Here is a 25037-nt window from a genome sequence, read left to right as displayed (position 1 = left end):
GAGGGAGTAATACTCTTGATTTGATTATCAGTAGTGATTCTTCATGCATTAAGAATCTGCAGGTAAATGAACCGCTAGATGGCAGTGATTACAGTGTGCTGAAGTGGGATTTACTCAAAGAGGTAACTACCATTAAGGGTAAAGGGAAGGGTTATTGCTTTCGTAAAGGCGACTACAATGGTCTGAGACAGTATTTAAATTCTATAGTGGGACCAACTGATGATGTTACCAACAGCAAATTCAAAATGGGAAGCATTCAAAGAACTTATCTTGGAAGCTACTAGGCTTTACATACCAACTAAGAAATACTGTTCAAGGTTTAGGCCTAAGTGGATGTCAGATGAACTAATGAGACATATGGCAGAGAAGAAAAATGCATGGGATACATACAAATTAACACGTGACACAGAATCCTATGATAGATACAAGTTCATCTGTAACCAAGTTACAAAGGAGGTTAGGCAGGCGAAGGCAGATTACGAGAAATCTTTGGCAAGGGATGCAAAGAAAAACAGCAAAGAGTTCTTTACTTATGTAAACTCCAGAAGGAAGGGGATGAATCAGGTTGGTCCACTTGATATCGATGGGTCAACTGTTGATGATCCTGCTCAGGTAGCTAACAAACTGAATGAATATTTTGCATCGACATTCACACATGAGGAGTTATTCAGCGAGGGGAATGCCAGAGGTGTATTCAACTCTGGCAGTAAGCTAAAGAATCTTGTAATAACTGAGAGTAAAGTGGAGGAGAAATTGTTGAAGATAAATACAAGAAAGGCACCTGGGGTGGATGGGATCTATCTAGTTATATTAAAGGAGGCAGCAAAGGAAGTAAGCAAACCCTTAGCCATAATTATGAGAGCTTCCTTGGACTCAGGGGAAGTACCCATGGACTGAAGATGTGCAAATGTGACCCCAATTCACAAAGGAGGATCAAAGGGCGACACAAGTAATTATAGACCTGTTAGTTTAACTTCTGTTCCTGGAAAATTAATGGAAGCACTGGTTAAAGAAGCACTGCAGGATCATCTAGACAAGACTTCAGTTATAGCTCAGACACAGCATGGTTTTGTTAAGGGGAAATCTTGCCTGACTAATTTGATTGGATACTATGATGCAGGGAATAACTTTGATATTATATACTTGGATCTTAGAAAGGCTTTTGATACTGTTGCACATGGAAGACTGCTACACAAATTGGAGCAGTGTGGTATTGGAGGTAAATTGCTGCTATGGATAAAGGGGTGGTTGAGGGGGAGAAGACAAGAGAGTGGTAATCAATGGACACTGCTCATCGTGGACTAATGTTATTAGTGGAGTCCCTTAGGGTTCAGTATTGGGTCCATTATTGTTTTCTGTATTTATAAATGATATTGATGATGGTTTATCAAGCTTAATGTCCAAATTTGCAGACGATACGAAGGTTGGCAGGGTTGTCAAGGACACTACTGACACTATGCTACTGCAACAGGATCTGGAAAGGTTGAGCAGATGGGCTGAGAGGTGGCAAATGAAGTTTAACATTGACAAATGTAAAGTACTACATATGGGAAACAGCAACCCCAGAGCAAAGTATCAACTCTGTGGTACTACACTGACAGTGGTAGAGAATGAAAGGGACCTGGGGGTGGTTGTGCAGGCAGATATGAAGTTTTCTGAGCACTGCAGACGGGCTGCAAGAGTAGCTCATGGTGTATTGTCGATGATATATAGGAATTTTTCTAGCAGGGATGAGGAGGTGATTATTCCCTTGTATAAGGCAATGGTCAGACCACACCTGGAGTACTGTATACAGGTCTGGAGGCCTCATTTCAAGAAGGATGTAGAGATGCTGGAACGAGTACAGAGAAGGGCAACAAGATTAGTGAATGGAACAAAGGGGTGCTCTTATGAAGAAAGGCTTAAGTTTTGCAAATTACAGTGTCTGGAGACTAGGCCTTGAATGGTTTGAGCATGCTCAATGCTGATGGGATTCTTCCTCTTGCTCAGAATAATCACCTGAGAGGGCATAAATTCAAATTGAGAAAAGACAGATGTAGGATAGACGTGAGGAAATTTGCCTTTAGCCAGCGGGTCGTTGGTTGGTGGAATAGACTTCCATCCCTTGTCGTGGAAGTTGATAGCCTAAATAAGTTTAAGGCTCAGCTGGACAGGTATTTCGAACGAACAGAGGGGTGAAGTGGAAGTGGTTATCTTTTATTTATTTATTTATTTTTTTTTTTTGGCTGATGCTGCATAAGCTTGCTTTCTTGCATCAAATGCCTCTACTAATGCTAATACTAATAATGCACCTCCCAAAGTTTTTGCATTTTACTCTGACCCAAGGCAAGCTTTAAAACTTATTAAAGAACAGTTCTGGTAATGTAGAATAAAGAGTTTACTGAAAATTACCAAAAAAGCAAATCTTATTCCTGCTTTTAACAATGATTTTTTTAAATAAAACTTAAAATATTAATACTCACATAGGTAACATCAACAAAGTCACAATCAACATCTTCAAACCCCATAATACCTATTGAATAACTTCGTTCTTCTTTATAATGAAACTAATGGAATAAAAAAGCAACATAAATATTATCTAATGTGTAAATGCAACCAAATATACATGCATTTTTTTTTTCTGTTTACATAGCAAATGAAAACGTATTAGATAGAGAATGCATTTTTCTATTTACATAGCAACTGAAAATGAATTAGATACAGAGGTTCATGTGTTAAACAGTCACTATGCCACGAGGCATAGCGATTTCAACTACTACATTTTAACCACTGCTTGAGATAGAAGGAACTACTTTGAATGGCAATGACTCTATATTCAGGTAATGAATGAAAAAATATTAAAAATAAATGCATGGAGAGAGCAGCTAATTGGAACACAGCTATGAAGAAGCTGCATAAAATGTATGAACTAACTACGATATTTTCTAATGACTACTAACAAATTGTAACAATAGAAGTATGGGGACGGATTTAGACCTCCAGAGTTGGGTAACTACTGTGGAATGAATAACTGTAATATAATCAGTTTTGCAGTCCAAAATATCACAGACCAGCCAATCAAAGAATCCAGAATACTGTTCAGTAAGATTTAAAGTACTGACCTCAGATAATTTTAATTTAATCAATGAAAAATCAGCTATATTTAAAGACATTTGAAAATGCATATTATAAATGTTATGAATTAGTACTGATTACACATGTAGTATACACTGAAAGAACAGAATTTGTGGGATACCTGGTTCCTGGGCAACGTGTCACTGTCACCCTTCTCGCTACTGGACGAACCCACTGCTTGGCAGGTATATAGGTACACTACACACGTAGATGGAATTTCAATGTCAGTATGGATAAACGTCATGTGTTAAGAGACTGTGAAAGAGGGATGATAGTGGGTGCCAGACACATGGGTCACTCTATCTTGGAGGTGGTACAGAAATTGCACTATCCCATTCGACAGTATCAAGAGTGTATCAGGATTATGCTATTAATGGATTAACATCTCATTGTGGACAGTGCTATGGGTAGAGAAAGGCGGTGGATGAATGTGGCCATCAACATCTGTCTCGCATTGTTTCAGCCAAACGGAGAGGAAAGGTGGCACAAATCACTGCCAACTTCGACGAGGGAGGTGCCAGAAACGTCTCCACCAAGACCATCAGATGATTATTAGCCACAATAGGTTATGAGAGCCGCTGACCCACCAGAGTCCCATTGCTAACACCACAACACAGAACTCCACACCTCAACCGGGCAAAAGAACATCGGCACTGGACCTTGGATGATTGTAGATGGGTCTCCTGGTCCGATGAGTCCCATTTCCAGTTATTTTGAGCAGATGAGAGGGTGCATATCTGGTGGAAACCGCACAAAGCTATGCACCCGCCATGTCAACAAGGAACTGTTCAGGCAAGTGGATGGTCGGTAATGGCCTGGGGTGTGTTCAACTGGCACATGTTAGGACCTTTGATAAGTCTAGATGCATCTCTGAACATTCCAGGTTACGTGTCCATCCTTGCAGACCATCTGCATCCCTTCGTGATCATCGTGCACCCACAGGGCAACGGACTCTTCCCGCAGGACAATGCACCTCCCCACAGAGCTGTGGTGACCAGAACATGGTTCAACGAGCATTCTGCAGATTTTAACACCATGGAATGGCCTCCCCATTCACCAGACAAGAACCCTGTGGGGCACCTTTGGGATGCTGTGGAAAGGTCCGTTCAAGCTTTGGATCCTCCACCCAGGAATGTGACGGCATTATGGACAGCAGTGCAGCAAGCATGGATGGAAATACCTGTGGAATGCTTTCATGAACTAGTGGACTCAATGCCTCGCCATGCGGCTGCTCTTATCCGGGCGAAAGGTGGGCCTACCCGTTACCAGGTAAGTATTCCCATGATTTCTGCCCACTCAGTGTACTTCTATAACACATATACAAAGCAGTCATTCTAGTTTACCCATAATAATACGCAAAGTATTTACTGGAATGATGCCTGGTGGAGATTATCATGACAAAAAATAAATAATAATAACAGTAAAAGACAATGCTTGCCCAGGTTTCACTGTGAAGAAAAATCACTGGCAATACTGATGATTTCAAATCTCTTGTAGCCATGCAAATATATATATAAGATGGAAAGCAGACCACAAACAACACATAGGAATAATAAAAGTCATGTGACCTTAATCCTTGAATTTCTTTCTTTGGGAACATCCACAGGAATTAATGTACCACTTGTTAGTCAATGACACAGATGATGTGGTGGCTGAAGTGTATGCTGTCATTACTGCACACACAGTGGTATGTATACTCCAATATGCCGAGGCCTGCTGTATAATGTAGGGTTTCATTTTGAACCCCATTCTACTTTACCCATAATAATAAGCAAAGTAGAATGACTACTTTGTATATGTGGTATGCTCGATTCTGTGATTGACTTGTCTGTGACATTTGTGATCCAAGTGGATCATGAATGTCGTGGAAGTTGGTTATAAAGGTCAAAAATAAGGTTCCAATATAACTTTAGTGGTTAGTTTATTTAGCCAGTAAATTTCCTTCTCAGTGACATGCTTTTTTTATTTATATCTCTTATTTATATTAATCAGTTCAGTTTTCTGTCGAATGAGTCAAGTAATATAAAAAAAAATGTCTACATTTGGATTTGATCTTAAATACTTGAAGTAGAGTCTCACACTGGGTCGGATACCAGTGGGTTACCCACAGTGTGGATGAGGTCACATTTTTCAAAAATTTTGCGGTTCACAGGTAGGATACAGTTCCAGTTTCTGAATGTAAATAATTTAATACAATAATATAAAAATTACATAGACTTTAATACAATAATACCACGAGTCCCTTAATAAACTTTTGGTGATTCAACCATTGTTAAAAAAAATTAGTTCGATAAAATTAAACAGACTATCTTAGCATGAAATTTTTAACCTTAGCCGAAATTTTTCTCAAGCAAGTCCCCATGTTAACAAACCGGCAGCACAACCATACCTATGAGTCATCAAGAAAGTTGTGAGACCCTCATGTCTGCTGTGATAGTTGCAGGTGATGGATGGTTTCATGGTAGTTATGTTTGCTTTTTGCTATACCTTGAATATGGAGAGAGTCCACAAACCATTATGATGACTACTGCTTTTGCATGGTGGATATAACCAAGTGTAAAAAAGTTTGCAGACTGAAAATATGTGTATCCATCCAAACCATCCTCTATTGCACCAGTGCTACACAATGAAGCCCTGCCAATTACCAATGTACCTTCTAGAGAAGGATCTTCAGAACTGGATAATGAATCTGTTGAACAGGATAACCAGTATTATACCTCAGAGGCCTATTCAAGTAAAGCGTCATTGTGTGATGATTTGCTTTACCACAAGTAAATCATATAACATATGCATGTTTTTACACTGTTGCAGAATTACTGTGCTATTGTTTATATGTTTATGGCCTTTATGAAGAAATTGGCATTAGTCACAATCCAGAAGAGACATTAACATTTAAAGTAAAATGTCAGAAAGCTGCACTGCTTCACAATCAGCATATACACCCATTGATTCTTGTTACAATGTTTATATTAAAGAAGACTACAGAAATGTGAATCAAGTATGTCCAGTAAGTCAGACCAGTAAGCCCCTTTCCATGGACTACACCAGATATAATCAATGGAAAAGTAACAAAGCGTGTAGGATGAAACTACAATAGACAACTATATCTAGTTCTTGGTTTGAGATGATCACACTGGCCACAAAATACAAAGATGTGCAAATTTACATTTCTAAGGAAATTTCTTTAACTTGAGGAGGGTTTCTCCTTTCTTGTAAATGTTTTATTTGGTCACTTACTTGTAACAAAGATTAATACTCTATTCTGGATAAATACTCTATTTATTAATGTTAATAGATCTGATATAATATTATTATATATTTATTTTTGTTTCATTTCTTCATTTCATGTTATGCAAAAACTAAGATCACATTTGTAATTAGCATATCCGATTTCAATAAGAAATACCACGAAGTGCAGATAACAGATCCTTTTTGAAAATCAATTTGAATTACACATTATTATTCTACATTTATTCCTACAGACTCAGCACTTTAAATCCAAAAATTTCTCTCTACTAGTACAGACTCAGCACTTTAAATCCAAAAATTTCTCTCTACTAGTACAGACAGTTTATCTGGCATCTGACGTTATTTTATATCTTGACATGGTGACCTAAGTAATTAGGTCAGTGAAATTAAAATTTTTATATATAACCTGGTTTTGGCGCATTACAGCCTTAGTTGCTAATGCGCCAATAAAACCCAACAACCAACCAACTAACCATCTGAATATAATAAATAAATGGGTGAAATTAAAACTATTTATGAAAAAAATATATAATTTTTCTACTCTTAATTTTCTTCAAGAGAGTCTTGTCTGAGAGTATTTATATGTAATGATCTTCCAAAATTTTCTTTTTTTTTCCTTCAGTCTCCACTGGATAAATACTTTGTGTAATTGTGGTTTGCATGACATAGGTCCACAGCCTTCAAAGTCCAGTTACATCAGGTTTAGAAATTAGTGAAATGCTATGTCCCTTGGTTTTCTTGGATGCCAGTGCCTTGTGTTTCTTGATGAGATGGCAGACTGGTAAAGTCTTTCTTTTATCTTGTTTTTTTTTATCCTATTGCATTTTATTTCACAAGTCCAGCAACTTTTTAAAGCATTATCTGAAAGGAGACAATGTCTCAGTCCACTTACATAAGTGCTTTTTAAAATTATCTCTTTTAATCTCAATGAAATGCAGAGTTAATTGAGTAGATTACATACAAGCATGTTTCAGTCAAAACTAATGGAAAGTACAAGCTGATTAAGCAAACTATGGCCCTGTGATAAGTGTCATTCCTGTTCCTATCAAACCTATAGCTAATGATAACATTTTATCTTGTTAAAATTGGAAGTACTCAACCAAGATCGTGTAGATAACATACCTCTTGATTCCAAACAGATATTTAATGTTTAGAAAAAAATTTCTTTGACTGCCATAGTAAGAGAAATTATAGCCACTTTTGACTGTGACACTATTAAAGTTAAATTCAAGGCAACCAATTCTCTTCGTGGGATGAGATTTTACTGCAGTAAACAATCCAAAGATTTATAGTTGATAAGGGCATATTGTCAGTATACTTAAATATGCTTGAATAAAGATTACAATTACTGATCTTGAAATAGTTTTTGAGGATTTAACAATTACTACATATCAAAAAGCTTGCAGTTATGGGATTTTTTTTTTTTTTTTCCCCTCACAAATAGCAAATAAAAATATCAAAACATTACCTTTCCTAGAGTTCGATGAAAGAGAATTGTATGAAATACAGCTGCCACAGATTCCTGAACTTGACGTCCTTCCACAGACTAGAACAGAGAAAAATCATTTTAATTCATTAAAATTATTTATTAATTCTATATCCTTTAAGTGCTAAATTATTTTATGAATGAAGTATTTTTTATTTACTCTTTTTAAAATCATATAATTAATCATGACAGTTATTTTCTTAAATAACTAGTCTCAATAATAATTGTATTTTCTTAAATAACTAGTCTCTATAATAATTGCATTTTCTTAAATAACTAGTCTCTATAATAATTGCATTTTCTTAAATAATTAGTCTCTATAATAATTGTTAAGTTTTGAAAAATATTTTTAAATTTTTTAAAGATTACAAAATCACATGATATACGAGTGCAGTGCATTTCAATTAAAGGCACAAGAGTCTATCTTGCATATTTTTAGGTTTAAACTATTTGTTGTCTGGATCTTTTTTGTCATATCTGGATGAAATTTTTGAATTTGATGTTAAAATTGGACTAAGTATTACCATTTACATTTTACAATTTATAAGTTTAAATTGCACCTAATCAATTGCTTTTTTTCTCAACTGGAAAATATTCCATCATTCTCATTTTAATCTAAAAACATCATTGGTGTAGTTGATGTAGTAACTATAATTGAGGAAAAAAGTCTTAAACGCTTCAAACAGGTTGCCTTGCAAGTTCCTAGTTTCTAAGCACTCCATTATACAGAACTAAAACCTTTCATGGTAAGGATACCCTTTTGAGTCCTTGACTAACCTTCTGGCTCTCCTCTGCACCTGTTTAAACAGTTCCATATCCTTCTTAAAATGAAGCTTCCAGAACAATAAGCAGTAATAAAGATGCAGCCTTACCACTGCTTTACACAATGGGATAATCAGCTCCTTGTTCCTGCTGGCAAAATTCCAGTATATCATTCACTGTACACCCCAATGAATTGTCCTAGCAGCCTGTCTACACAGCTCTGAAAATTTCATGTCAGACTGTACAATCATCCCTAGGTCTCTTGTTCTGCACCACCTTCATGTGGTATCATACATTTGGTATGTTATTTTGGAATTACTGATGCCCATATATAGTACTTAGCATTTATCAATGTCAACTGCTTTACTGAACTGCCACTTCTCAGCAGAACTAGCTAATTTTTTCAATTGTAGTGGTGTGGCTTGATTTCTGTCATTAACCATCCTGCCAATCTTTGTATCGTCTGAAAACTTTGACAACAAGCTTGATATTCTCTCATCGATATCGTTAATAAATATCGAAAACAGTAAGCAACCAAGCATTGTACCCCGAGGGATGGCACTAAAAACTAGTGATAAGCATAATCAAGAGGTCATAATCGATTATTTTGATTATAGCGATAATTTTGACTACATTCACATAATCGAAAAGATTCATTCCATTATGTAAAATCACTTGATTGTGGGTTAGTTAGTTAGTTATTTTGGAGCATTAGCAACTAAGGCCATATTGCTCCGGGATATGCGGTGGTCATTCCCTGACCTTTCCGCATCCTCCATATTTGGTGGTGACGGGCTCGAACCCCGGTCTAATCAAGAAGTGTGTGCTACGCACTGCTGCTCCTTCCCACCTGGCTACGGAGGCCATCTTGATTGTGGCAAACCATTCAACTGATATAATCAAATTAAATCATTCAAATCATTATCATTTAATTATTTCATTCAAATCATTCAATTTGATAGTCAGTAGTTAAAGAAGTATTGCAAGATCTTGAGAGAAATGGGGTTATATTAAAATCACAGCATAGATTTATGTCTGACCAACCTGATTAGCTACTATGATGCAATAACTAAAGAACTGTATGCAAAACATTATTTTGACATCATATACTTAGATTTAGGTTTTCCGTAGCCGAGTGGTCAGGAGCGGGAGTGCAGTAGCACACGCTCTTTGAGTAGACCCGGGGTTCAAGCCTGACTGCTGAATACGATCGATCTGCCAACCCGCACTGGACCAGCGTGGCAGATTATGGTCCATTTCCCTCAGCATGAATTGTTGAGGAGGCTTCCATCCTGCAGTGGGTTGATAATGGCTGCAATTTACTTTTTTTTTTTACTTAGATTTAAGTATTTCACACTTTTTCGCACGAAAGGTGCTGCACAAATCTGAGCAGCATGGCATTGGGCACAAGTTACTGCTACAGATAAAGGGATGACTGAGTGGCAGAGAGAGGGTGGTTATTAATAGACATTACTCTTTTTGGACTAATGTTATTAGTGGAGTCTCTCGGGATTCAATGCTGGGCCTCTAACTGTTTTCGATATTTATTAACAATACTGATGACAGCATATCAAGCTTATTGTCTTAGTTTGTAGAATATACATAGTTGGGAGGTTGGTTAATGACAGCAATCAAAACATAATACTGCAACAAGATCTAGAAAAACTGAACAGATAGACAGAGAAGTAACAATCATGTTTAACATTGATAAATGTAAAGTAATGGATATGGATAACAGCAATTAGAGACTAACATACCAACTAAGAGATACAGCACTCCAGGTGGTGGAGAACAAAGAAACCAAGGTGTAAATGTATAGTCCGATATAAAGTTCTCTGCACTGAAACAGACAGGCTGTTGGGACAGCTCGTGGTGTTCTGTCCATGATACACAGATATTTTGCCAGAAAGGACAAGGAGATGATCATCCCGCTGTATAAGGAAATGGTTAAGCTGCATCTTGAGTACTGAATTCAGGTCTGGGAGTTTCGTTTAAAAAACTCTTAGCATAAAACACTTCAGTTCTACAAACTGCTGCTGTTGGAAAGAGACACCTGCAAGTAAACCTGATTCAAATGCTTAAGGCTTTAAATGAAATGATTAAATTAAATGGTGATGACAATTAGAGGGGATGTACAAATGATGAGGATAGGTTTTTTTTTTTTTTTTTTTGGGCTGATGTTATAAGCTTGTTTCCATGAATCATTTGCCATTACTAATACCTTTACCCATTAACCTGTACCTAATTGCAGACTGCTCCAATCTGTACACCAGTTCTCCATATCAAAAAGTGTCAACTGCTTTACTGAAATCTAAATATATGATGTCAAAATCATTATTTGCATCCAGTTCCTTTGTTACAGCATCATAGTAACTAAGTAGATTGATCATACACAATCTCCCTTGACAAAACCCATTATGTGATTTCCATATAATTCCATTCCTGTTAAGGTGATCCTGCAATATTTCTTTAACCACTGACTCCATTATTTTCCCTGGAACAGAAATCAAGCTTACAGGTCTATAATTGCTCACACAACCCTTTGATTCCCTTTTGTAAATAAGAAACATTTGCACCCCTCAATCTATAGAAACCTCCCTGGAATCTAAGGATACTCTCATAATTACAGCCAAGAATTTGCTTAAGCTCTTTTGCTGCTTCTTTCAATATAACTGGATAAATCCGATCAGTCCCAGGTGCCTTATATTTTTAGCTTAAGCAATTTCTCTTCCACTTTCTTCTCAGTTTTCACAAAATCATTTACCTTTCTGTTATAACTTGGTATACTTCTGGTATTCCTATCCCTAAAAACATTTTCATGCACAAAATCAGAAGCACCATATTTAGTTTGTCAATCAGAACAGGATCTTCAATAGTTTTGCCATTCATATCCAATGGAAAATTGTGGTTCATCTCTTTCCCTCTAGTGTTAACAAAAGCTACTTATGTTAAGATGAACTGATGAGAATTCTTTGCTACTTACTGTGTCGCCTAATAAATTATAAATCATCTAATGTGTTTTTCTTCCTTGACATTAGTCTCGTCAGCTCATCTGACATTCATTTAGGTCTAAACCTCAAATGCTATTTCTTAGTTGGCATAAAAAGTTTAGTAGCTGATGATTGCTTTCCTTAATGCTTCCTACTTACAATTTGCAGTTGATAACATCATCTCTTGTTCCCACTGAAAAGAATTTAAAAACTGTCTAAGACCATTTGTAGTCATTTTTATGGGGGGAGCTCTTCCATTTACCTTTATAGTCATTATTTCTTCAAGTAGATCCCACATGAATACACCATCATCACTGCCTCCTAGTGTTTACTTTACCTGGAGATTCCTTACGCATGAAGAGTCACTGCCGATAATTAGACCAAGAGTGCTGCTTTCGCTTAGGTTTCAAGTTTATATTTTATTGGTGCATTAGCAACTAAGGCTATAATGTGCCAAAACCAAGTCATGAAAAAGATTATCTAAAAAATTTCAGTGACCCAAACAATTAGGTCAGTAGATGGCAGCACCGGCACTCATATCATAACATCAAAACCATTGTAGATGGAACAGGACCAGGGTATGTCTGCCAGGGGCAAAAGTTGATGACGTTGTAAAGCATATATCATGTTTTAAGGGCACAAAAGGTGATATTGTTGTACACGTTAGCACCAATGACATTAAGAGTAGGAGATCTGCAGATTTACTTAACAAGTACAGGTCAATGTTGCAAAAAAGTTGTGAGTTAGGGTTAAATTTGAAAGTGTCTGCAATTCTGCCCAGACACAATAGGACATAGTACATGATGAGAGCCTTGTCAATCAATTCAGCCCTGGAGGGAATGTGCAAGGGTCAAGGGGTAGAATTTTTTTCAGCATGGTCTGTGCTTGTTAACAGAAGAGATTGCTTCTACAGGGATGGGATACACTTAAATAGAAAGGGTGCAAGAATATTTGCTGATGCTATCGAGACAGTGTTAGGTGGGTCAGAAAACTGCTAGCTTGGGGAGATTCACAGACTAAAAGGTTAACAGTAGCCGCAGGCAGAGGTGAAGGTGATTCTTGCACAACTTCTATTAGAATAAGTAGCAACCTGGAGCGAGGGGTGCTGGAAGTTTCAGGGACTGATGGCAGTCGTGAAACAGGTGGGTATATGGGATGTGTCAGGGTAACTAGGAATAGGAATCAGTGCATGTATACCAATGCTAGAAGTATAGTAAATAAATTTGATGAATTTGAAGTGTTGGTCAAGACATCAAAGGTGGATATTGTTGGGATAACAGAGATGTGGTGTCACACGGATATTAGGAATGCAGAATTGGAATTTGGGGAGTACAATGTGTACAGAAAGAATAGGAAGGGAGGAGGTGTCATGCTGTTAATTAAGAAAAACATAAAATCAAAAGAAGTGCATCCAGTTGATATAGATGAACAGTTGAGTCAGTCTGGTGTGACATAAGCACTGAGAAAGCAAAAATAACAGTTGAGTCAGTCTGGTGTGATATAAGCACTGAGAAAGCAAAAATAACAGTAGGAGTGGGTTATAGGCCTAATGACTCAAATAAGTACAATGAACAATTGTACAGAGAAATAGAGTGGGCTAGTCAATCAGAACGTCTTATAATGGGGGATTTTAACTTCCCAGATATTGACTGGAACTTGTGGGTTTAGCATTAGCATTAGTAGAGTCTTTTGATGCAAGAAAGCAAGCTTATGCAGCATCAGCCAAAAAAATAAATAAATAAAAAATAACCACTTCCACTTCACCCCTCTGTTCGTTCGAAATACCTGTCCAGCTGAGCCTTAAACTTATTTAGGCTATAAACTTCCACGACAAGGGATGGAAGTCTGTTCCACCAACCAACCACCCGCTGGCTAAAGGCAAATTTCCGCACGTCTATCCTACATCTCTCTTTCCTCAATTTGAATTTATGCCCTCTCAGGTGATTATTCTGAGCAAGAGGAAGAATCCCATCAGCATTGAGCATGCTTAAACCGTTCAAGGCTTTATACACCTCTATCAGATCACCTCGCTGGTGCCTAGTCTCCAGACACTGTAATTTGCAAAACTTAAGCCTTTCTTCGTAAGAGCACCCCTTTGTTCCGTTCACTAATCTTGTTTTCCTTCTCTGTACTCGTTCCAGCAGCTCTACATCCTTCTTGAAATGAGGCCTCCAGACCTGTATACAGTACTCTAGGTGTGGCCTGACCATTGCCTTATACAAGGGAATAATCACCTCCTTATCCCTGCTAGAAAAATTCCTATATATCATTGACAATACACCATGAGCTACTCATGCAGCCCATCTGCACTGCTCAGAGAACTTCATATATGCCTGCACAACCACCCCCAGGTCCCTTTCATTCTCTACCACTGTCAGTGTAGTAACACAGAGTTCATACGTTGCTCTGGGGTTGCTGTTTCCCATATGTAGTACTTTACATTTGTCAATGTTAAACTTCATTTGCCACCTCTCAGCCCATCTGCTCAACCTTTCCAGATCCTGTTGCAGCAGCATAGTGTCAGTAGTGTCCTTGACAACCCTGCCAACCTTCGTATCGTTTGCAAACTTGGACATTAAGCTTGATATACAATCATCAATATTATTTATAAATACAGAAAACAATAATGGACCCAATACTGAACCCGGAGCGACTCCACTAATAACATTAGTCCACGATGAGCAGTGTCCATTGATTACCACTGTCTGTCTTCTCCCCCTCAACCACCCCTTTATCCATAGCAGCAATTTGCCTCCAATGCCACACTGCTCCCATTTGTGCACCAGTCTTCCATGTGCAACAGTAACAAAAGCCTTTCTAAGATCCAAGTATATAATATCAAAGTTATTCCCTGCATCCAGTTCTTTTGTGACTGTATCATAGTATCCAATCAAATTGGTCAGGCAAGACTTCCCCTTAACAAAACCATGCTGTGTCCGAGCTATAACTGAAGTCTTGTCTAGATGATCCTGTAGTACTTCTTTAACCAGTGCCTCCATTAATTTTCTGGGAACAGAAGTTAAACTCACAGGTCTATAAGTACTTGTGTCAGCCTTTGATCCTCCTTTGTGAATTGGGGTCACTCACACACTAGTAAGACTTTTGTGGATTCATTGGATGACTTTTCTGCAGCAGCATGTTCGAGAGGCAACAAGAGAGTGTAATACTCTTGATCTGGTTATCAGCAGTGATCCTTCGTGCATTACGAATTTGCAGATAAAGGAACCACTAGGTGGCAGTGATAACAGTGTACTGATGTGGGATTTACTTAAAGATATAATTACCATCAGGGGTAAAGGAAAGGGTTTTTGCTTCCATAAAGGCAAGTACAGAGTACAAGAGAAGCATTCAAGGAATTAATCGTGGATGCTACTAAAAGTTTCATACCTATTAAGAAATATTGTTCAAGGTTTAGGCCTAAATATTTATCTAAATGAACTAATGAAACTCGTGACAAAGAAAAAAAGCATAGGATGCATATATATTATCAAGCGACTCAGAAGCCTATGGCAGATATAAGTGAGTCTGTAATCAGGTCACAAAGGAGGTTAGGCAGGCGAAGGCAGATAATGAGAAATCTTTGGCAAAGGATGCTAAGAAAAACAGCAGGGATTTCTTTACTTATATAAACTCTAAAAGGAAGGGGATGAATCTGATTGGTCCACTTGATATCGATGGTTTGACTGTTGATGATCCTGCTCAGATAGCAAACACAATGAGTATTTTGCACCTACATTCACACATGAGGAATTATTAAGGTTTCAAAATGGCAGAAGGTTATAAAACTGTAGCAGCATGCTTAATGATTTTGTAGTAACTCAGAGCAAAGTGGTGAAGAAATTGTTGAAGTTAAACATAAGAAAGGCACCTGGGGTGGATGGGATCTATCCAGTTATATTAATTAAAGGAGGCAGCAAAGCAACTAAGCAAACCCTTAGCCATAATTATGAGAGCATCCTTGGACTCAGGGGAGGTCCCCTTGGACTGGAGGTGTGCAAATGTATCACCAATTCACAAAGGGGGGGGGGGGGTCAAAAGGTGACACAAGTAACTACAGACCTGTTAGTTTAACTTGTGTTCCGGGGAAAATAATGGAATCACTGGTTAAAGCAGCATTGCAGGATCATCTAGACAAGACCGCAGTAATAGTTAAGACACAGCATGGGTTTGTTAAAGGGAGGTCTTTTCTGACCAATTTGATTGGATACTGTGATGTGGTCAGAAAGGAACTGAACACCAAAAATAATTTTGATATCATATTCTTGGACTTGAGGAAAGCTTTTGATACTGTTGCACATGGAAGACTACTGTCCAAATTGGAGAGGTATGGTATTAAGGGTAAGTTGCAACAATGGATAAAGTGATGGTTGAGTGGGAGACGACAGAGAGTGGTAATCAATGACACTGCTCTTTGTGGACAAATGTTATTAGTGGAGTTCCCCAGTGTTCGGTGTTGGGTCCATTTTTGTTTTCATTATTTATCAATGATATTGATGAAGGTATATTACGTTTAATGTCCAAGCTTGAGGATGATACAAAGGTTAGTTAAAGAGCATGCTACTCCAACTGGATCAGATAAGTTGGGAAAATGGGCTGAGAAGTGGCAACTGAAGTTTAACAAGTTCAACTGTGCTTTACAAATGCACAGTACTGCATATGGGTAGCAATAACCGAAGAGAAACATACCAACTGTGTGGTATACACTCAGGAAATTGGAAAGTGAAAAAGACCTGGGGGTAATTGTGCAGTCAAATATGAATTTCGCTGAGCAGTGCAGAGAGGCTGCCAGGGCAGGTCGTGGAGTCTTGTCAATGATATATAAAAATTTTGCTAGCAGTTCCGGGAGGGAGGTGATTATCCCATTATACAAGGCAATTGGTCAGGCCACAACTAGAGTACTGTGTAATGGTCTGGAGGCCTTATTTTATGAAGGATGTAGAGTTGCTAAAACGAGTACGAAGAAGGGCAACAAGATTGGTGAGGAGAACAAAGGGGTGCTCTTACCAAGAAAGGCTTAAGTTGTGCAAATTGCAGTGCCTGTAGAGTAGGCACCTGCAAGGTGATCTGAGTGAGGTGTATAAGGCATTGAATGGGTTGATCAAGCTGAATGCTGATGGGATTCTTCCTCTTGCTCAGACTCAGAACCTGAGGGGGCACAGTTTCAAATTGAGGAAAGATAGTTGTAGAATAGATGTGTGGAAATTTGCCTTTAGTCAGCGGGTAGTTGATTAGTGGAATAGGCTTCCATCTTTTGTTGTGGAAGCTAATAGCCTAAATAAATTCAAGGCTGAGCTGGTCAGGCATTTGGAACGAATGGAGGGGTGAAATGGGAGGGGTTTTTTTTTTTGGCCGATGCTGCATAAGCTTGCTTTCTTGCATCATATGCCTCTAGTAATGCTGGACAGTGCAGTGTCGAGTCAGTTTAGTGTTACATAAACACTGGGAAATCAAAATTGAGAGTAGGAGTGTGTTATAGGCCTAATGACTCTGATGAGTATAACAAACAACTGTACAGGGAAATAGAGTGGGCCAGTAAATCAGAGAGTCTTATGATGGGGGATTTTAATTTCCCAGATAATGACTAGAATTTGTTGGTCACTCACAGACTAGGCTCTTGTGGATTTATTGGATAATTTTTTTCTACAGCAGCATGTTCAGGAGGCAACTAGAGGGAGTAATACTCTTGATCTGATTAACAGTAGTCATTCTTCATGCATTAAGAATCTGCAGATAAAGGAACCACTAGGTGGCAGTGATTACAGTGTGCTGAAGTGGGATTTACTCAGAGAGGTAACGACCATCAGGGGTAAAGGGAAGGGTTTTTGCTTTCGTAAAAGCGACTATGGTGGTCTGAGACAGTATTTAAATTCTATGTGGTGGGACCAACTGATGATGTTACCTGATGATGATGATAAAGTAAATTAAAAATGGGAAGTATTCAAAGAGTTTATCTTGGAAGCTACTAGGCTTTACATACCAACTAAGAAATATTGTTCAAGGTTTAGGCCTAAATGGATGTCAGATGAACTCATGAGACATATGGCAGAGAAGAAAAATGCATGGGACACATAAATTAATGGGTGACACGGAAGTCTATGATAGATATAAAAGCTAGTCTGTAACCAAGTCACAAAGGAGGTCAGGCAGGAGGAGCAGTGCATAGCACACGCTTCTTAATTAGACCGGGGTTCGAGCCCGTGCCCACCAAATACGGAGGATGCAGAAAGGTCAGGGAATGACCACCGCATATTCCAGGAGCAATATGGCCTTAGTTGCTAATGCTCCTAAAAAAAAACAAATAACAATAACGAGAAATCGTTGGCAAAGGATGTAAAGAAAAAGAGCAGAGTTCTTTACTTATGTAAAATCTAGAAGGAAGGGGATGAATCAGATTGGTACCCTGGATATCGATGGTTCAACCGTTGATAATCATGCTCAGGTAGCTAACAAACTAAATGAGTATTCTGCATCTACATTCACAACATAAGGAGTTATGAAGGGAGCGGATTACCATAGGTGAATTAAACTCTGGCAGTGAGCTAGATGATTTAGTAATTACTGAGAGCAAAGTGGAAAAGAAATTAGCATTAGCAGAGGCATATCATGCAAGAAAGAAAGCTTATGCAGCGTCAGCCAAAAAAAAAAAACTGCTCTCATTTCACCCCCTCCATTCGTTCCAAAATACCTATCCAGCTCAGCCTTAAATTTATTTAGGCTATCAACTTCCACAACAAAGAATGGAAGTCTGTACCACCAACCAACTATCCACTGGCTAAAGGCAAACTTCCACACATCTGTCCTACAAGTGTCTTTCTCAATTTGAATTTATGCCCTGTCAGGTGATTATTCCGAGAAAGAGGAAGAATCCCGCCAACATTGAGCATACTCAAACCATTCAAGGCTTTATACCCCTCAATCAGATCACCTCGCAGGTGCCTAGTCTCCAGACACTGTAATTTGCATAACTTAGGCCTTTCTTCGTAAGAGCAACCCTTTGTTCCATTCACTAATCTTGTTGCCATTCTCTGTACTAGTTCCAACAGCTCTACATCCTTCTTAAAATGAGGGCTCCAGACCTGTACACAGTACTCAAGTTGTGACCTGACCATTGCCTTATACAAGGGGATAATCACCTCCTTATCCCTGCTAGAAAAATTCCTGTATATCATTGACAAGACACTATGAGTTACTCTTGCACACTGTCTGCACTGCTCAGAAAACTTCATATCTGCCTGCACAATTACCCCCGGTCCTTTTCGTTCTCTACCACTATCAGTGTAGTACCACAGAATTGATACATTAATCTGGGGGAACTGCTTCCCATATGTAGTACTTTACATTTGTCAATGTTAAACTTCATTTGCCACCTCTCAGCCCATCTGCTCAACTTTTCTAGATCCTGCTGCCACAGCGTACTGTCATTAGTGCCCTTAACAACCCTGCCAACCTTCGTATCGTCTGCAAACTTGGACATTAAGCTTGATATACCACCATCAATATCATTTATAAATGCAGAAAACAACAATGGACCCAACACTGAACCCTGAGGGACTCCACTAATAACATTAGTCCACGATAAGCAGTGTCCATTGATTACCACTCTCTGTCTTCTCCCACTCAACCATCATTTTATCCATAGCAGCAATTTGCTCCAATGCCACACTGCTACAATTTGTTCAGCAGTCTTCCATGTTCAACAGTATCAAAATCCTTTCTAAGATCCAAATATATGATATCAAAGTTATTTCCTGCATCCAGTTCCTTTGTGACCACATCATAGTATCCAATCAAATTGGTCAGGCAAGACTTCAACAAAACCATGCTGTGTCTAAGCTATAACTGAAGTCTTGTCTATATGATCATGCAGTGCTTCTTTAACCAGTGCTTCCATTAATTTTCCTGGAACAGAAGTTAAACTAACAGGTCTATAATTATTGTGTTGTCCTTTGATCCTACTTTGTGAATCTGGGTTACATTTGCACATCTCCAGTCCATGGAGATGTGCAAATGTAACCCAAAAATGCCCTTTTTATGTTTATCTTCAACAATTTCTCCTCCACTTTCCTCTCAGTTATTACAAAATCATCTAGCTCACTGCCAGTGTTTAATTCACCTCTGGCATTCCCCTCCCTGAATAACTCCTGATGTGTGAATGTAGATGCAAAATACTCATTTAGTTTGTTAGCTATCTTAGTAGGATCATCAACAGTTGAACCATCAATATCCAGTGGACCAATCTGATTCATCCCTTTCCTTGTAGAGTTTATGGTGGTCATCAGTTGGCCCACCGTATAGAGTTACACAGGTAAAGAACTCTTTGCTGTTTTTCTTTGCATCCTTTGCCAAAGATTTCTCATAATCTGCCTTTGCCTACCTAATGTCCTTTGTGACTTGGTTACAGACCAGCTTATATGTATCATAGGCTTCCATGTCACCCATTAATTTATAGGTATCCGATGCATTTTTCTTCTCTGCCATATGTCTCATGAGTTCATCTGACATCCATTTAGGCCTAAACCTTGAACAATATTTCTTAGTTGGTATGTAAAGCCTAGTAGCTTCCAAGATAAACTCTTTGAATACTTCCCATTTTTAATTTACTTTATCATCATCATCAGGTAACATCATCAGTTGGTCCCACCACATAGAATTTAAATACTGTCTCAGACCACCATAGTCGCTTTTACGAAAGCAAAAACCCTTCCCTTTACCCCTGATGGTCGTTACCTCTCTGAGTAAATCCCACTTCAGCACACTGTAATCACTGCCACCTAGTGGTTCCTTTATCTGCAGATTCTTAATGCATGAAGAATGACTACTGATAATCAGATCAAGAGTATTACTCCCTCTAGTTGCCTCCCGAACATGCTGATGTAGAAAACAATCATCCAATAAATCAACAAAAGCTTGCTAGTGTGTGAGTAACCAACCCACAAATTCCAGTCAACATCTGCGAAATTAAAATCCCCCATTATAAGACTCTCTGATTTACTGGCCCACTGTTTCCCTGTACAGTTTCTTATTATACTCATCAGAGTCATTAGGCCTATAACACACTCCTACTCTCAATTTTGAACTCCCAATACTTATGTCACACCAAACTGACGTGACACTGCACTGTCCAGCAATGTCGACTGGCTTCACTTCCTTTGATTTTATGTTTCTTAACTAATAGCATAACCCCTCCTCCCTTTCTATTCCGTCTCTACACATTGTACTCCCCAAATTCCAGTTCTGCATTCCTTATATCTGTGTGACACCATGTGTCTGATATCCCAACAATATCTGCCTTTGATGTTTTGAGCAATACCTCAAATTCATCAAATTTATTTACCAAACACCTAGCATTGGTGTATACGCAAGTATACATGCACCTGTTCCTATCCTTAGCTACCCTAATACAATCCATGTGTTTACTTGTACCACAATGACTCCTAGCAGTCTCTGAAATAGCCTGCATCTTGTTTTCAAGGCTGCTGCTGATTCCAATAGAAGCATTGCAAGAATCATTTTCACCTCTGCCAGTGGCTACTGTTAATCTTTTAGTCCTTGTATCCCCCCAAGCTAGCAGTTTTCTGACCCACCTAACACTGCCTCGATAGCATCAGCAAATATTCTTGCACCCTTTCTATTTAAGTGTGTCCCATCCCTGTAGAAGCAGTCTCTCCTGTTAACAATTTGTTAACAGGAGAGACTGCTTCTACAGATCAAAAGGTGACACAAGTAATTACAGACCTGTTAGTTTAACTTCTGTTCCAGGAAAATTAATGGAGGTACTGGTTAAAGAAGCACTGCAGGATCATCTAGACAAGACTTCAGTTATAGCTCAGACACAGCACACTTTTGTTAAAGGGAAATCTTGTCTGACCAATTTGATTGGATATTATGATGTGGTCACAAAGGAACTGGATGCAGGGAATAACTTTGATATATATTTGGATCTTAAGAAAGACTTTTGATACTACTGCACATGGATGACTGCTGCACAAATTGAAGCAGTGTGGCATTGGAGGCAAATTGCTGCTATGGATAAAGGGTTGATTGAGTGGGAGAAGACAGAGTGGTAATCAATGGACACTGCTCTTCGTGGACTAATGTTATTAGTAGAGTCCCTCAGAGTTTGGTGTTGGGTCCATTGTTGTTTTCTGTATTTATTAATGATATTGATGATGGTATATCACACTTAATGTCCAAGTTTGCAGACAAATCAAAGGTTGACAGGGTTGTTAAGGACACAACTGATGCTATGCTGCTGCAACAGGATCTGGAAAGGTTGAGCAGATGGGCTGAGAGGTGGCAAATGAAGTTTAACATTGACAAATGTAAAGTACTACATATGGGAAGCAGTAACCCCAGAGGAACGTATCAACTCTGTTGTACTACACTGACAGTGGTAGAGAATGAAAAGGACCTGGGGGTAATTGTGCAGGCAGATATGAAGTTTTTTGACAGTGCAGACAGTCTGCAAGAGTAGCTCATGGTGTCTTGTCAATGATATACAGGAATTTTTCTAGCAGGGATAAGGAGGTGATTATCCCCTTGTGTAAGGCAATGGTCAGGCCACACCTTGATTACTGTATACAGGTCTGGAAGCCTCATTTTAAGAAGGATGTAGAGCTGTTGGAATGAGTACAGAGAAGGGCAACAAGATTAGTGAATGGAACAAAGGGTTGCTCTTACAAAGAAAGGCTTAAATTTTGCAAATTACAGTGTCTGGAGACTAGGCACCTGCAAGGTGATGTGATTTAGTTGTGTAAAGCCTCGAATGGTTTGAGCATGCTCAATGCTGATGGGATTCTTCCTCTTGCTCAGAATAATAACCTGAGAGGGCATAAATTCAAATTGAGGAAAGACACTTGTAGGATAGATGTGTGGAAGTTTGCCTTTAGCCAGAGTGTGGTTGATTGCTAGAACAAACTTCCATCTGCCATTGTAGAAGTTGATAGCTTAAATAGATTCAAAGCAGAACTAGACAAACATTTGGAGCGAGTGGATGGGTAAAATTAGAAGATTTATGGGGTTTTTTTTTTTTTTTTTTTTTTTTCGGCTGATGCTATATAACAGTAGTTTTCAATTGGAGTGCCATGGCACCTTAGGATGCCACAACAACATTCCAGGGGTGCCACGTCATTTGGGTTTAAGTTACTTAAACTTATTATTTTTATAATTTATATATTTATTTCATTATAAAAAGATGTACAGTATCTTTTTAATTTTGTGGTGATCTATAATTGATGTTTACTTAGTACCTGTATATAAAATTAAAATTATTATATATATATAATTTGTATTGTGAATTGTAATTTTGTTTATAGTTATATTATTGTAATAACCAGCATATAATATTTTTTTTAATATTAGACATATACAGAGAGAGAGAGAATCAGATCTAACAGGCAGAAAATTGAATAGGGGTGCCGCAAAATAAAATAAATTACTTAGAGGTGCCGTTATTAAAAAAAAGGTTGAAAACCACTGGTATATAAGCTTGCTTTCTTGCATCATGTGCCTTTACTAATGCTAATCTTAAGCATTTACCTCCTCCCATAGATAACTATGGCCTCTGAATATCCAGCTGACCTCTGAATTTGTCCAAACTGTCAGCTTCTACCATCCATGTAGGTAACTTATTCCAGTAATTTATAATTCGCTGGCTAAAATAAAACTTCCTGCAATCCAGTCTAACATCTCTCCCCATAACCTGAATTCATGGCCCCTAGTCCTAGAATCATTTATGAACATGAAAATTTCATCCTCATTCATTTTACTTTGCCTCTCAGAGCATTAAATGCCTCAATCAAGTCACCTTTAAGGTGCCTAGTTTTCAAGCTGTGCAACCCACATATTCGAAGTCTTACTCATTACCCGTCTCCGGACCCTTTCAAGAAGCTTGATGTCTTTTTTTAGGTGTGGTCTCCACACTTGAACCCAGTATTCCAAGTGTGGTCTAACAATAGCCTTATATAATGGGATTATGACGTCCTTATCTCTACTAGCAAATGTTCAATAAATCATCGATAGGACATCACGGGCCTTCCTTGCAACCTGTCTACAATGCTTGGAGAACCATATGTCTGACTGTATCGTAACTCCCAAGTCCCTTTCATCCACTACTGACTTCAGTTCAACTCCACCAAGTGTATAAGTTATTTTGATGTTACTGTTTTTTTCCTGAGTGTAAGACCTTGCACTTTGCTGGATTAAAACATAGCTGCCACTTTTCTGATCATCCCTGAAGTCTATCTAGGTCACTTTGAAGAAGCTCTGCTTGGTGGTGATCATTAAGTACTCTACCAATCTTTACATTATCTGCAAATTTAGACATCACACCCTCTATCCCTTCATCAATGTCATTTAAGAAAATCAAAAACAGTTGGTCCCAATATTGATCCTTGGGGAACCCCACTTCTTACATTAGCCCAATACGAGAAAAAACCATTTATCACAACCCTCTGCCTCCTGCCCTGAAGCCATCCTGCTATCCATCTAAGGATTTTTTCCTGTGATTCCAACCTTTTCCAGCTTATAGAGTAACCTCTCATGTGGGACCGGGTCAAATGTTTTGCTGAAATCCAAATAAACAATGTTAAAGTTATTCCCTAAACCCAGCTCACAAGTGACCCTGTCAAAATGGCTAACCAAATTTGTTAAAAATGATTTTCCCTTTATAAAACCATGCTGCGCATCCTTCAGAATTCTATTTCTATCCAAATGATCCTGAATTCTACCCTTGGTCATTCCCTCCATGATTTTCCCTATTAATGAAGTTAGACTGCCCGCTCAGTAATTTACCATTACACTCTTAGAACCACCCTCATGTACATTGGCACTTTTCCAATTCAACTGAATTTCTCCTGAGTCCAGTGATACTCTCATAATTAGCCTCAATGGTTCAGTGCACTCACTTGCCACCTCCTTTAAATTATAGGGTATATGTCATCAACCCCAGGAGCGTTACTCACCATTAGGCTCCAAAATTTTTTCATTAAATAATCATGTGAAATTTCAATAACATTAATTAAATATTTTTCAACTTCACTCCCATAGTTCCTCATTGACATAAAAGGTTTTTTTTCTGTAAATATCAATGCAAAGTAACTGTTGAATTCATCTGCAATATCAGCTGGGTATCTAATGCTATCCCACGACCATTACATAAGGTTCCAATCTGGTTTGTCCTTCTCTTCTTTGCATTTATATATGCATAGAATTCCCTATCCCCACACTTCACTCTCTCTACCAGCGATTTCTCATAATCTGCCTTTGCCAACCTAACCTTTTCTATGGCATTATTACAGATCAATTTGTAGCTGTTATAGACTTGAGTACTTTTTATTGCTCTGTAACTTTTCCATGCCGTCCTTTTCTGCTCAAATAATCTAGCAACTTCATTATTCATCCAACTTGGAATCCTCCACATGGAATATTTTTTTAAT

General features: G+C 38.3%; 1 protein-coding gene across 2 annotated transcripts in view; it reads right to left on the bottom strand.

Moving 5' to 3' along the window:
* The window catches only part of Atg101 (autophagy-related protein 101), an 80588-nt gene that overhangs the window by 43715 nt on the left and 11836 nt on the right, over positions 1-25037 (bottom strand). For both annotated transcript variants that reach the window (XM_090387446.1, XM_090387447.1), the window contains exons 2-3: positions 7832-7909; positions 2463-2546 (exon numbers count right to left, since the gene is read on the bottom strand). In XM_090387446.1, the coding sequence (XP_090243572.1) occupies positions 2463-2546; positions 7832-7909 (162 nt within the window). The remainder of the gene's footprint in view (positions 1-2462; positions 2547-7831; positions 7910-25037) is intronic.

The sequence above is a fragment of the Mastigoproctus giganteus genome, chromosome 13 (assembly GCF_048544385.1).
Source record: "Mastigoproctus giganteus isolate SK-2022 chromosome 13, ASM4854438v1, whole genome shotgun sequence".
In the NCBI taxonomy this organism is placed as follows: Eukaryota; Metazoa; Arthropoda; class Arachnida; order Uropygi; family Thelyphonidae; genus Mastigoproctus; species Mastigoproctus giganteus.
The sequence above is the reverse complement of the archived record's forward strand: the minus strand, read 5'-3'. Positions and strand labels throughout refer to the sequence as shown.